Source organism: Mesoplodon mirus, assembly GCF_964341445.2.
Source record: "Mesoplodon mirus genome assembly, chromosome: 16".
Lineage (NCBI taxonomy): Eukaryota > Metazoa > Chordata > Mammalia > Artiodactyla > Ziphiidae > Mesoplodon > Mesoplodon mirus.
This window is the reverse complement of record NC_138992.1, coordinates 64,854,969-64,868,313: the sequence shown is the minus strand read 5'-3', so window position 1 is coordinate 64,868,313 and position 13,345 is coordinate 64,854,969. Positions and strand designations below refer to the sequence as shown.

The 13,345-nt window shown below is 38.2% G+C and overlaps 1 protein-coding gene across 1 annotated transcript in view; it reads left to right on the top strand.

Annotated features, from left to right (window-relative positions):
* LOC309792173 (uncharacterized protein C8orf34 homolog) overlaps positions 1-13,345 on the top strand; it is a gene marked incomplete at both ends in the record, with an annotated part of 320,311 nt that overhangs the window by 272,161 nt on the left and 34,805 nt on the right. Inside the window, 1 exon segment of the mRNA XM_082601544.1 lies at positions 13,000-13,047. Coding sequence (XP_082457670.1) covers positions 13,000-13,047 — 48 coding nt within the window.

Genomic DNA, 13,345 nt, shown 5'->3' with positions numbered 1-13,345 from the left:
GCTTTGAACTTGGTTCTAAAGATGGGCATACCTTCATGAGAATGGAAGATATCTTCTTACTCTCTATGATGTGGTTTGGCCCTTTTCAGGGCCCCAAAGTTAGCTTTGTTCTGTAAGGCACATTAAATTCACTTTTTCGGACTAGGAATTAACATGGATATTTCTTCCTATAGAACATCTTGGGGCTCTAGTTCCCAAAGGGGCCACGGTTTTAGACCATAAAGGGAAAACTGTACTGCATCAGAGAGACTTGGGACAGCATCGCGAGCTCCACACTCTGTGCCTGGTCTTCGATTTAATGAAGCATTTGAATTGTGGTTCCTTAGGTTTTTGGCTGTTAGGTGATCCATACAAACTCTGGTACCATTCCGTAGTTTACAGAAATGTGAGACTAGGCTGATGGGGTGTAGTACACCTGTAGTTAGCAGAGTACGATTGCAAAGATACCTTCTGTAGACAGGTTTTCCGCATCTTTTCCTACTTGGTTTTCTTTCCAAGTTTTATCCAGCTTCCCTGGTAATCACACTGCAGAACACTCTGCCTGTCCCAAAGAGAACCTTTGCCATTGATCTCTCCTCAGATAGATAGTGGTAGCTGATGGGACTGAGGTCTCTTTTTGATAGGCAATTTCATTGAATCTCACTCCTTTATCATTATTCTTATATTTTATCTTTATTTTTGTTCATCTCTGTTTTGGGGCCATTATCCAACTCAAAACAAACATAGTCAATTTTTAAAATGTCTTTCTCTAGTCCATATTTGTACTTTATTTTCCGTGGATCCTAAATAGATCTAAAATGTGACCTTTCCCCCATCTCTTGCTATGAGAATCTCCCTGATTCTGTCATTTCTGAAATATTCAAAACTTTTACCCAAAGTCTTTGTCTGTCTATGCTTCTTACCACATCTTCTACTATCTTTTGATTATTTAGCACTTTGAATTAGAAATGTATGCCTTTGGGGCTTCCCTGGTGACACAATGGTTGAGAGTCCGCCTGCCGATGCGGGGGACGCGGGTTCGTGCCCCGGTCTGGGAAGATCCCACATGCTGCGGAGCGGCTAGGCCCATGAGCCATGGCCGCTGAGCCTGGGCGTCCGGAGCCTGTGCTCCACACAGGAGAGGCCACAGCAATGAGAGGCCTGCGTACCGCAAAAAAAAAAAGGGGTGGGGGGAGAAATGTATGCCTTTTGTAATAATGCTTATTCATTCTATAAATATTTGGGAGTGATTTTTAGATGCCAAATATTATAGACAGTAAAGAGTTAGGTGTGTTTACTGTCAGACGGTCTCAGTGCTGTCTTAGACGAGCCCAGGGCTGTGCCCCTCTGCATGGGGTAAGGAGCTTATGGGGTCAAGGTAACATGTCCATCTGGAGTCTGACCATGTGCTAATTACCAGGATCCTGGAATCTGCTGCCCAAATTATCCCAAACCCACTTCCTGGACCTGCATGGTCCCCTTTCCCTAGTTAATCCTTCCCGAGAGCTTAGTTCTAGGCCCGAGGAGTGGACGAGAGACAGACATTTGGGGAGGGTGTAAACAAGCTTGGAGATGCAGGCAGGGGTAGCCTCACATGTGCTCACAAAGACCTGTGTGATGCAGTGGGGCAAACAGGGGGAGAAGAGGGGCCAAAGGGTATAGGACTGGGGTCAGTGCTGCCTTCCCGCTCTCCCTTTTTTGCCAAGTTAAGGTGCAGAACTTGACGGAATACAAGAATTCTGAATTTGAAGCTGGCTTGCCAAGCCTGATTGAAAGTCAGAATATAATGTATGAAATAGTTTGTTGGCAGCGTGGACCTGTTTGACCTCTTGCTTCAGGCCCTGCAAATGTGAACGGTGGGTCTGTGGAGCTGACAATGTAAGAGAGACTACTTCAGGCCAACGCAGTCAGTGTGGCAAACTCGCTAATTGTAGGGGTCATGGGAACACACAGCAGGCAGGATGGGGGCAACACGAGCACGCGGGTCAGGGCAGTCCTCCTGGAGCTGTGGCACTGAACTTAGACTTGCCACGAGTAGAATCTTCCTAGGTGGCATCAAGAAGAGGGCACAGGGCTTCCCTGGTGGCGCAGTGGTTGAGAGTCCGCCTGCCGATGCAGGGGACACGGGTTCGTGCCCCGGTCCGGGGAGATCCCACATGCCGCGGAGCGGCTGGGCCCGTGAGCCATGGCCGCTGAGCCTGGGCATCCGGAGCCTGTGCTCCGCAACGGGAGAGGCTACAGCAGTGAGAGGCCTGCGTACCACAAAAAAAAAAAAAAAAAAAAAAAGAAGAGGGCACAAAGGGCTGCACAAAAGGATGGCAGAGGAGGGAAGGAAGGACAGGAGGAAGAGAGGGAAGGAGATGGAGAGACAGAGAGAGAGAGCCACGGACTGTTGGAGGGCCTGGAAGTTTTTCAGTATGACTGCAGTATTGGGAGGTCAGGAGCAAAGTTGTGTTACGGGTGCTGTCTCACGCCCTTTTCTCAACAATTCATTTCTCTCGACTTGTGTTACTTGCTTCTTTCTCCTTCTGATGTCCAAGGTTTTTTAAAGTCCCTTTTATCTCACCGTCAGTCAACCTTCCATTTACCCTTGAATTTACTGCTGAAAGTGTATTTATACATGAAGCCCTTCAATAATTACCTGTCATTGAAAGTGCAAGATTCTTTTCATGAAAGTGACACAAAAACAGGAATAGATTAAAAGTAGCATCTGATTTCCTCATAGTCAGGTTCCCTTCTCAGCTATATTCTTAAAGAATTAAGCATATTCCTAATTTTCCTACCTTAAATAGTATAAGGTTGGTTTTCTCTGTCTTCCATTTACTAAAAACCTCCTAAAACTAGTACTAATACTTATTATCCTTATTAATAATGATGACAGCCAGGCTTCTATTCTTGTCTTCTATGCTTTACAGACATTATTTCATTTAAGCCTCACAATAACCCATGAGGCGCCCAGGCTGTTATCACCATTTACAGATGCAGAAATTGGGACCCAGGAAAGTTGTGTAACTTGCCCGGTGCACATGAACATAAATGGCAGAACGGAGTTATGAACCCTTATTTGCTTGACTCCAAAACCTGCACTCCTGCCTCTTTAGGATGTCGCCACCTTTTGCCACTTCCTGACAATACATGGAATCGAGGCCAAATCTTAGTCCAGTGACCAGCCCACACTAAGTCCATATTAAGCAGAAGAAATACTGTAGTACATTCAACACAGTTGGTGAGTTGGGACACACTCGTGCGAATTGCCTTTTCAAATTATCCTAGAGACTATAGGTAAACCTTCAGAATTAGTATTGTGCTACTTTGAATGAGTTAACAACCCCCTTTATCTTCCCCTCCAAGTCACTCCTTATTTAGTTAGAGGTCACCTCTTTTTCTTGGAAAATTGATTATGATTCTACACATTTCCCCCAAGCCTGTCACAACTCTCCTAGTGACACTGTTTATGACATGAGCTGCCAAGTTTTTGACAGACTAGATAATGTAAACTCATGCGTTTCATTTATTTGGTTTGAACTAAGTAATACTCATGTAATGCTGCGGATGTCATTCTCTTTGGACCACTTAAAGAATCAATTAAAAACTTTTTTAAAATTAGCCCTTTTCAAATAAATGTGTTAAGGATTAAAAATACACTTTTAAATGTACTTCTGCATTATTACTTCCTGCATTGATTTACAAGTCAGCGAAAAAGACTTTTTCTTACAAAGTTTAAATTATTCTGTAGCCCTTTAATGTGTATTAAAAAATGCAGAGGTGTCTGAAATGTGAAACTGGTCTTTTTTGTTGTTGAATTAAAAAAATCAGAGACATATGTTAAAAGAAACCAGCACAAAATTATTTGTGTCCATGCATCTGTTAAAGAAACATGTTTCCCTCAATGTAGAGAAATGCCGAGGATTGTTACTTATCTGAAGCACTGATCTTTTTTTTTTTAATTAAGGAAACGTGGATGGAGAACAAGAGAGACATAAAAGTCTTGGTATTTCATGAGCCTTGGGTATCGGTTTTCTTGCAGGCTCCTATCGGTTTTCCCAACTGTGAGTCACAGTGCAGGAAGTTGGTCACCTTAGCCATTTAGGCATTTGGCAAAGACACAGGTTAATTTAATTTTAAAAGAATACATTGTATGTTTAGTTTAAATTATGAGGCTGACATTCATTTTTCACTGACCTCAGAATTTATACAAGTACTTTACAGATTCTCAAGTGACATCTATTGATTTTTTAAAAAGCTTAATGGAACAGAATTTAAAGGCTTAATTATTTCAAATGGTAAAAATCAAAATTGCCAACTGATTTTTATTAGGTCACTGTTATAATTAGATTAGCTTAAGATTGAATCAGAACGGTAAGAGTGTCCTTTAACTACTTTTCTAGATATATAACCAATAATTACCTCTTTACAGAGACCAAAAGATTTAGATCAAGGGGGGATTGATATGTGACCGTGTAGATATAGCCAACAATAAATAGAGCATTATAACATTTCACTCTAATTTTTTAAGAGTTTCATTTGGACCTTACAGTTATGCCTGTAACACTACAGTTTAATATTAGAAATGGCTATCTGTTTATTTTTAAATGTCTTTTTATTACAAAACACAAATATAGAAAATCACCCAAATCAAATGTATGGCTTACTTTTATAATGAGAGTATTACTCAGGTCAAGAAATAAAACTTTGCCAGACACTGGAGATGGCCTTTCAGTATGCCCTTTCCCAATCACAACCTCTGCCTCTCCCCACAAATAAAAATTATTCTTTTATAATAACCAACTTGCACTTTAAAAATAGCTTTATCACCTAAATATGCATCTCTTGACACTATTGTTAACCTTGCCAACTTTCAAAAATCAGATATGTGTTTAAGTCTCTTTTAAACTCCACTTCTTGCATTTTCTTTTAAACTCCATTTCTTGCATTTTCTTACAATTTATCTGTTAAAGAAACCTGGCCATTTGACCTGCCAAGTTTTCTGCAGTCAGAATTTTGCTAACTTCATATTCTTGGTTCAACATGTTCTTCAGTTCTCTGTTTTTTCCTGAAATGTATCCAGAAACTGGATAAAGCTCCTCTTTGGCATGACTCTAGGAGACACTTAATATATGGTCGTTTCCCATGCTGTCATCTTAGCAGCCATAGATGCTCAACGCCAATATTTATGTATACATTGGTAGTTGAAAAGTGGTGATATTTTAATTTCATCATTTCTTTTGTATTTATGTGTTGGAATACTTTTGCTGAGAGACCCTTTCTCTCAGTTACTATGTGATTGGCCAGCAATACAGTTCTCTTAAGAAAGGCAGGATATGTGCTTGATTTCTCTCCTTTATTTGCTAGTTTTCAAGATGATGAATAGGATACCTAATATCTTCTGAAGATAAACAATACTTTCTTTAAACTTATTTGGTAAGTTTCAAGGCATGGCAATTATTGTCATTGCTAAAGCTCAAACGGTTCCATCTTTGGCATGAGGACTTCTCCACGTTTGTTTATGGGTCATTCCATCACGCCCCTGGTAGTCTCTGATAGCCTGATTGCTCTTGGGTAGTTCAAGATGCTCCAAGCTAATGTTGTGTGTATCCTGTCCCAAATATGGAGTCAGTCCTTTTTTTTTTTTTGAAAAGCCCTAGTTTCTTTTAGTGAGAAATGGTCTTTCAAGACCACAGTTTGGACACCAGTGATACTCATTACTACTGGATACTGGATTGATCATTATTTCCAGCCCCTTTGGGTGGACAGTTAGTTCACATTGATACTTTCAATTCAAATTAGAGAATACCAAGACTTAAATTTAACCCATTTTCTTATATCTTTATCTCCTTTTTTCCATACCAAGAATTCTGATTCTCAATGATAAAGGCAATGTTGGAATTAAAATGTTCCATAATAACTCATTTGTCTTATTCCATATTCTATACAGGGGTCTCAGGATAAAAATATCAATCCATCTACCAGTACCAATACTGAAAAAATGCATTTGCTTTCTCTAATCTCATCCAACTTGTTAATAGTTGTACCAAATCCACATTGTCAGAGTATATAGCCAATGCATAACATATTCTCTGCTTTTCAACTGTCATGTGGTCTTAGGACAGGTAACTCTATAGTTAATGCTCGCCATCTGTTCTTAGATCTCGGCATTTTAGTTTTCTGAAGTTCATTCTCCATTAGATTACTGGGCTCACATCTTCTTTCCTTCAGTATTTTAAGTATATTACTTCATTTTTCTACTGTTCTAAATCACTGCTGTTAAAGTCTAATGATAATCTAAATACTTTCCCTGTATAAATCATGCAATATGTTTTTCTAGATGCCCAAAGGACATTTTTTCTTTAAAATACAATGAATTTACTAGAGTATATCAGTCTGGCTCACTATTGCCAGGTATGCAGTGCAATATGTAATTTCTTTTATTATTATTTCAGGGAAATTTTCTTGAATTATGACTTTTTGCGTCAATTCTGTTCCCTTTCTTTTGTTTTCTGCCTTAAGGTCTCCTATTTTCTGTGTATTTTGTCTTCTCTGCTTCTCTTCAATATTTATCACTTTCCCTAAAATCCTTTTCAAAATATCTTTCTGAATTTCTTTTTGATTTTAAAATTTTCTCTTATTCACCTTCTAGTTCTTTTATGACATTATCTGTTGTTTGTTTATTCTTTTGTCTGTCCTATTTTAGTCTTTATTTCTGAAAGTTTTTTCAAAAAAAAAACTTCTCTTTCCTAAACTCTGTATCTCATTTGATTTTTTTTTTTTTTTTCTTTTGGCTGTGTTGGGTCTTCGTTTCTGTGTGAGGGCTATCTCTACTTGCGGCAAGCGGGGGCCACTCTTCATCGCGGTGCACGGGCCTCTCACTATTGCGGCCTCTCTTGTTGCGGAGCACAGGCTTCAGACGCGCAGGCTCAGTAGTTGTGACTCACGGGCCTAGTTGCTCTGCAGCATGTGGGATCTTCCCGGACCAGGGCTCGAACCCGAGTCCCCTGCACTGGCAGGAGGACTCTCAACCACTGCACCACCAGGGAAGCCCCTCTCATTAGATTTTTTAAAGGCCAGTTTTATATATTTTCAGTATTATGAAAATAATTATCCATAACACTGGTTTAACAAAATAGTAAAAATATACTTACGAATACATAGTTTTCATATTTCAAGGTGAAAGTTCTATTCAATAACTACTTACAAATCCTAAGTAATCAGCAATTTCTTCAGTGTCTTTATTGCACATTCAATAATACTATCTACTTGCTAATTTTAAAAGTGAGTTCTCTCTTTTATCTCATTATTTATAAGCTTTATGATTTTATAGTCTCTGTGTAGATCCAGAGCCATCTAAGACCTACAAATTGTTTGTTTGCTCATTCATTCTTCAAATATTTAGTTTTCATCTATATTGCCCGGCCCTGTACAAGGACTTGGGAAGCAAAAATGAATAAAAACAATTTTTGCCCTTCAACAACTTAGAGTTAAACGGGAAAGACAGAGAAAGTAGCCAGTGGTTGTAATAGGGTGTGATATGTGTTTTGGTAAAGATACGCATACAGTCAAAGGACCATGTGAAGATTTGAGTGATGGGGCCAGGGGAGAAGACAGGAAAACTCACAGGTGAGTGGATCAATGAAGATATACACGTTTACAGAATAATAATCCTGCACTTTACAGCTGTATAACTCTGAAGCTTTCAGAACTCTTTCACATTCACTATCCAACGTGAAACAACACTGTGGTTCTGAAACAACCTTAGATATGAGGAAACCCACCTTCAGAAGACACATTGTGACTTTCCAAGATCTTATGGCTGACAATTTGCTGTTATTGGTACAGTGAATAGTTCAAGGTCATATGGATTTTTTAAAATTGACCAATAATATATATCTCAGTCTATTTTATGTCATTGCAATTAAAAATGATTAACACTAGCCATCCATCCTACAGCTCTACCCTCTCATCTTGTCCCTTCTGCTATTCAATATCCATTCATAAAAACTACCACTCTCCTAAATAGGGAGCCTGTCATTACTGGCATTGCACTCCCATATTATATACGTGGGAAGAAAAGAAAAGAATAAAATGCTTTTTTTTTTTTTTTTTTGGCAACTGAATAGCCACTTTTCAGAAAATAACAAGGAATGCTAAAATGCCTTAAAATTTGACATTATTAGTAATAGTCATTAGTTCCATAATTGCTCCTGCCTTTTTAAATTGTTTTAAGTTAAGTCTCTAAGGCAAGGGCATTATCACTAAAGGAACTATTTAGCTTAACATGAAAACATTGGAAGAAAAATGTAGATTGTTCTCATTTTAATTTAAAAGCTGGTTATGTGCATAGGGATTGAGTGTTATTTGTCCCTTTTGAGAGGGCAAATTTGGCTTCTGATCACACCTTAGGTTGCTGATTACTGGTACAGATGTAACCCACAGCAGCTGTGGAACTTAAAGGTAGAGTAAGATCATAACATCTCTTAAAATACTACTGTCTTTTAGCCCTTAGCAATGCTAAAGCAGTCAAGTGTCCTCTCTACTGGATAAAGGTGTCATTTTCAGAGAAAGATGGTCTGCACTGGTGCTCTAATTGTTCATGAGATTGTGAGCAAAGTTTCAAAAAAATTTTTTCAACAGTATGAAAAGACTTTGGGGCCAATTAGAAACAACATCTGTTTATATATGTAAGTGTGAAAACTCAAGTGTAACTATTAATCTATTGACTACATCAATGATCTAAAAGACTTCTGAACTTTCCAAAACAATTTTGATTTTCTAAACTATTGCACCCAGTTTTTTACTAATTGGAAATAGATCACTGCTTATTCTCTTGGACATCAGTAGTAGTTGCCACCTATAAAGTTTGCTGGAGTTTGGAAAGCTGAACTTCAATCTATCTGTCATCTGTCTCAAATTCAGTAACCCTGTGTAATAATGCACTTAGAAAACACAACAGTATTTGTTAGAAAACACAACAGTATTTGTTTTTCTCTTTGGGATATGGGGATATGTGTATGTATATGGCTGATTCACTTTGTTGTACAACAGAAATTAATACAGCATTGTGAAGCAATTTTACTCCAATACAGATGTATATAAATAAATAAATTAAAAATAATAGAAAAAAGAAAATACAACAAGGAATTCCCTGGTGGTCCAGTGGTTAAGACTCTGCACTTCTACTTAAGGGGGCCTGGGTTTGATCCCGCAAGCCTCATGGCATGGCAAAAAACCCCAAAAACGTGTAACCATTATATTAGCTGCTGTATTACAGGAAATTATAGTATAAAATTAGGAAATGGCACGATGTTAATATCTCTATATCTCAAAATGCAATACACATTTCAGTGCATAGTATATTGGTGGTTTTCATAGTAATACTTGTGGTTTCATATATTTGCTCTGTTGCACAGAATTTTCCTTCTGCCTGGTATGAGTTCTCCTCCTTATTCAGCTCCTTCATCTGGCTAATTGACTGTCTTTAGGCCTAAACTTAAAAATAATTTCTGCAGGTTTTAATCCTTCTACTTTGACTCCTTCATCATCTGTATCCAATGCCTATAAAAGTTCCCAGCACATAGAATTTCTCAAAACATGCCTGTTAAATAAATGAAAGAGTAGGTGCCTTTTCCTCATATTTTTTCCTGTGACACCTTGGGCTTACCTGTGTCAATTAACTTTTGCTCTGTATTCTAATAAGTTGTAGATCTGTTTTCTCAAGGTAAACTTTTTATGGTAGGGATCAGTTCTTATTCATCTCTTTGTCCCCAAGCCTAGTTAATTATGTGGCACACAATAGGTGCTTAATAAATACTTGTGGAATAAATAAGGGGGTAAAGTGTTATGGGTCCCTTAGGTTCAGAAATGCCCTGGCCATTCATATGGAGCTTCCATTCTTCTATGGGTTCTAAGTACCACAGGTACTTCTTAAGAGAGTGTTGTCTGTATCAAGGTTATTGTTTAGTTTCATTTGAAAAAAAAGGTGGGAAGAAAGAACATTCTGGTGGAAGTAGGGTTCTCATGGAACTTTCTTTGAAGGAAATGAATACCAGAGGTCTTAGACATAAAATGTTAGAGAATAAATGTACCCTATATGCAAGTGCAAGTCTGTACGCATTTTGTCTAAAGATTAGTAAGAGGTGAACAGGAAATATTGGTTGAAACAAGAGCAGCCTGGTATGGTGGAAAATGGTGATGGATTCGGGAAAGTGTGGGTCTAGTCCTAGCTCAGTCTCTAGAATATGCCATCTCACTGAGAATGTTTCCTTAACTGGAAAAGAACTAGGGGAGCGACGATAACCTTCGTCTCTGACAGTTGTGATTCCACATCATATGTTAGGCAGTAATCATATCAGCCTATTTTCTTTCTTTCTTTCTCTGAGTTTATATTTTATAATTCACATTCAAAACATTTTTATCTCAACCGTTGGTTATATTAAGATTCATGATAAGTGGAACCACATTTCAGGAAATTCCTTTTCTTCCTTTTTTTTTTTTTTTTTTTTAAGGAATAGTTTCCATGTATTCTGCCCTTTCCCTCCTTCACACGCCCCTGTCTGCCACCCTTCTATCCCCTTTCTTCTCTTTGTTTTTCAAGGGAAATTGCATTTGGGCATTTTTGATTCATTTCCAGGTGATTAACAAACTATTATATTGTTAGAATGACTTGATATTTAAAATGCCAATTCTGTAAAGCTAAGAAAAGGATGACTGAAGTTGATAGCTTTGTGCTTTGGAATGGATTTTATTTCATTAGCACCACCAGTGGGGGGAGGAGGGAAAATCAGCATTTCAGCAGTGCCATGTTAGAAATGGGGAACCTGGGGCAGCCATGTTGAATCAAGCCTCTTGTCAGGGGCCATCTCTTCTGACCCCAAGGCTCAGAGATCCTGATGTCTGGTTCTTTTCTTTGTTCACTTGGCTCTGTGCCACATTGGTAATCCTCTCTGCAAAAGGTCCATTTCCTCTGCATTTTCCTCCTGGAGTCGTTTACTTTGTGTTCCTCATTCATCAGTGCCACCCATGTCAGTGATTTATGAAAGGTGGTCACAGCCAGACTCCGAGCTGTGTGGCCTTTGAAACAAATAGTGTTGTGTAGGTTGCTCCTTTTCTATGGTGTAGATATTGAAAAGGACCTGGCACTGTGGGAAAAAGAAAGCCTGTCGAGAAGCCCTGTAGTACACACGTGCTTTAGTTATATCTGGTCATCAAGAAAACCCTCAGTCATCACCAGGTCTTGGCATAAGACTACAAGTATCCAGACATTTTGGGAAAACCACTGCACTCCAGAGCGAAGGAAACGAATAGGTGTCTTCAGCGAGCACCCAGGGACTAGTCCGCAGCATCTCACTGCTGGCCCTCAGATGCTGGCCCTTCCAGAAAGCAGATCTGTTACTCCAAGCGGTTTGCCACTCATTCTCTTGCCCCTAGCAGCCCGGGAAAAGGGGATTATTGGCACAAATGGACTAGTTCTGTCACACAGAAGAGCCAAATTGGAAGAACCCACAGCATTCTTTCTGGACCAGTTGTCCAAATGAGGGGTGATAGCGTAGTTAGTTCAACTATAAAAAGCAGTTTATTTGAAGTAAGTTTCCAGCCCTCTCTGCATGCTTTGAGTTAAATTCCTCACCGTTTGGAGGATTTATATGGATTTGATATTTTCTAATAGTTTATGTTTCAGTTTAAGTAAATATAACTATCCTATCTCTTTCACTATCTTATCCATTGAAAAAATCCCACAAGATTGGAAGCATTTGGAAACATTTAAACTAGAGCATATTAATTTTTTGCTAGTGGAAACCATGATTTGTGAAAAAATATGACCACATCTGTGATTCCTAAGGAATCCCAGAACTTTTTTCCTAGCTTAATTTTTGTTTTGAAGAAAAAGCATGCTTTTTTTTTTTAACCCTCTGAAAGTGCTTTGGAGTATACATCACAATTTTTTTTAAAAAGCTAAAGTAAATTTAATTTTTTGTTTTAGAATTTTCATTTCAGCAAGGTAGAAGAGTGTCAGGGTTGAATCCAGTCCCAGCAATGCCTTTTTTGGCTCCTGGGCTTTAAGCTCTTTAATCAGCAGCTCTGCCTTCAATTTCTTTATGGATCGAATTGACCTGAGGATGCCTTACCCTCAAATTGTAGTAAAAAACCAATCAAATAAGATCATGTCTATGAGAGCCTTGAAAAGTTAAAAAGGAGGGTCTTTGAAAAGTTATAGAAACAAATGTAAGCTTTATTCACACTTATTTAGTTATCTTTTAAATACATATGGTGTCCTAGAATTTATCATTTCGTATCTCAGAATTTATTTCCAAACGTTTCTGGCCATTAAGTATAAAAATATATCTTTTTCTAACTGAATCACTTTGCTTATATATATATATATAACCTATCCAGACTGACAAGTTGTTTGACAATTTTGACCACCAATGTTTAGATGAGTTTGCGATATCTGTTTAATTTGATGTTTTAAATTTCAGTGATTTAAAATCTCAGTGATTACTAGTGTTCAATGAAATGCTGGTAAAAGGCACAAATAACGGAGAACTTACTAATAACACACAAGTAAGGAGAGGAAGACTGGATATAAACATTCGGAAAAGGGCAGGCTAATGAGCTGTACTCTTTTCCATAAGTACTTTTAAGTCCCTGTGCTAGGTCTTCACACAGATTTATCAAATACAGAATTAGTGACTGTTTTCTTAATCTAATTTTAGGTGCATATTTATAAAGTTAATAACAGAAAATCTTATACTACACAGTTAGCATTCTGTCCACCTAGCTCCACCAGGTGGTTATTTGTTTATGTGACCTAAAATTCACCTAAAAGATATATTGTTGCCTTGAAACAATTATCTCCTTCAGAGTGAGAATTTGCCAAACTGATAATCCCATAAGTACGGAGATGGTGGAGGATAGTGAAGATTTGGTGTTGCTCCCAGGTTTCACTGCTCTTCATGACTCAGCTTCTTTCTTATTTTCTCTCTCCTTCTCTTGACTTTTTCCACCTCTCTTCCTCTTTGCCTCTAGGGAGAAGCCTCCAGTGGAGGACAGTCATTGAAAAACTACATGGAAGAAGTGAGTTTTAAGGTAGTCTTATAACATGGTCTGAAATCAGTCTATCATATAGGGTGAGACACTCACTTGGGCTTTCTCCATCTGCCTGTAGGGTTTCCAGTCATGCCCACAAAAACAAGACAGTAAATAATATGTTATCAAAATGGTGTTTTGTTCCTCCTTGGTCGGGAGAGCCTATAAATATGAATTTATCTTGAAAATGAAGGTAAAACTGTATAAACCCAAGGCTATCATATATTTTCACTCACAACCATTTTTTGCTATCCTAGTAAATGAGAAACACATGTTTTATATTGGC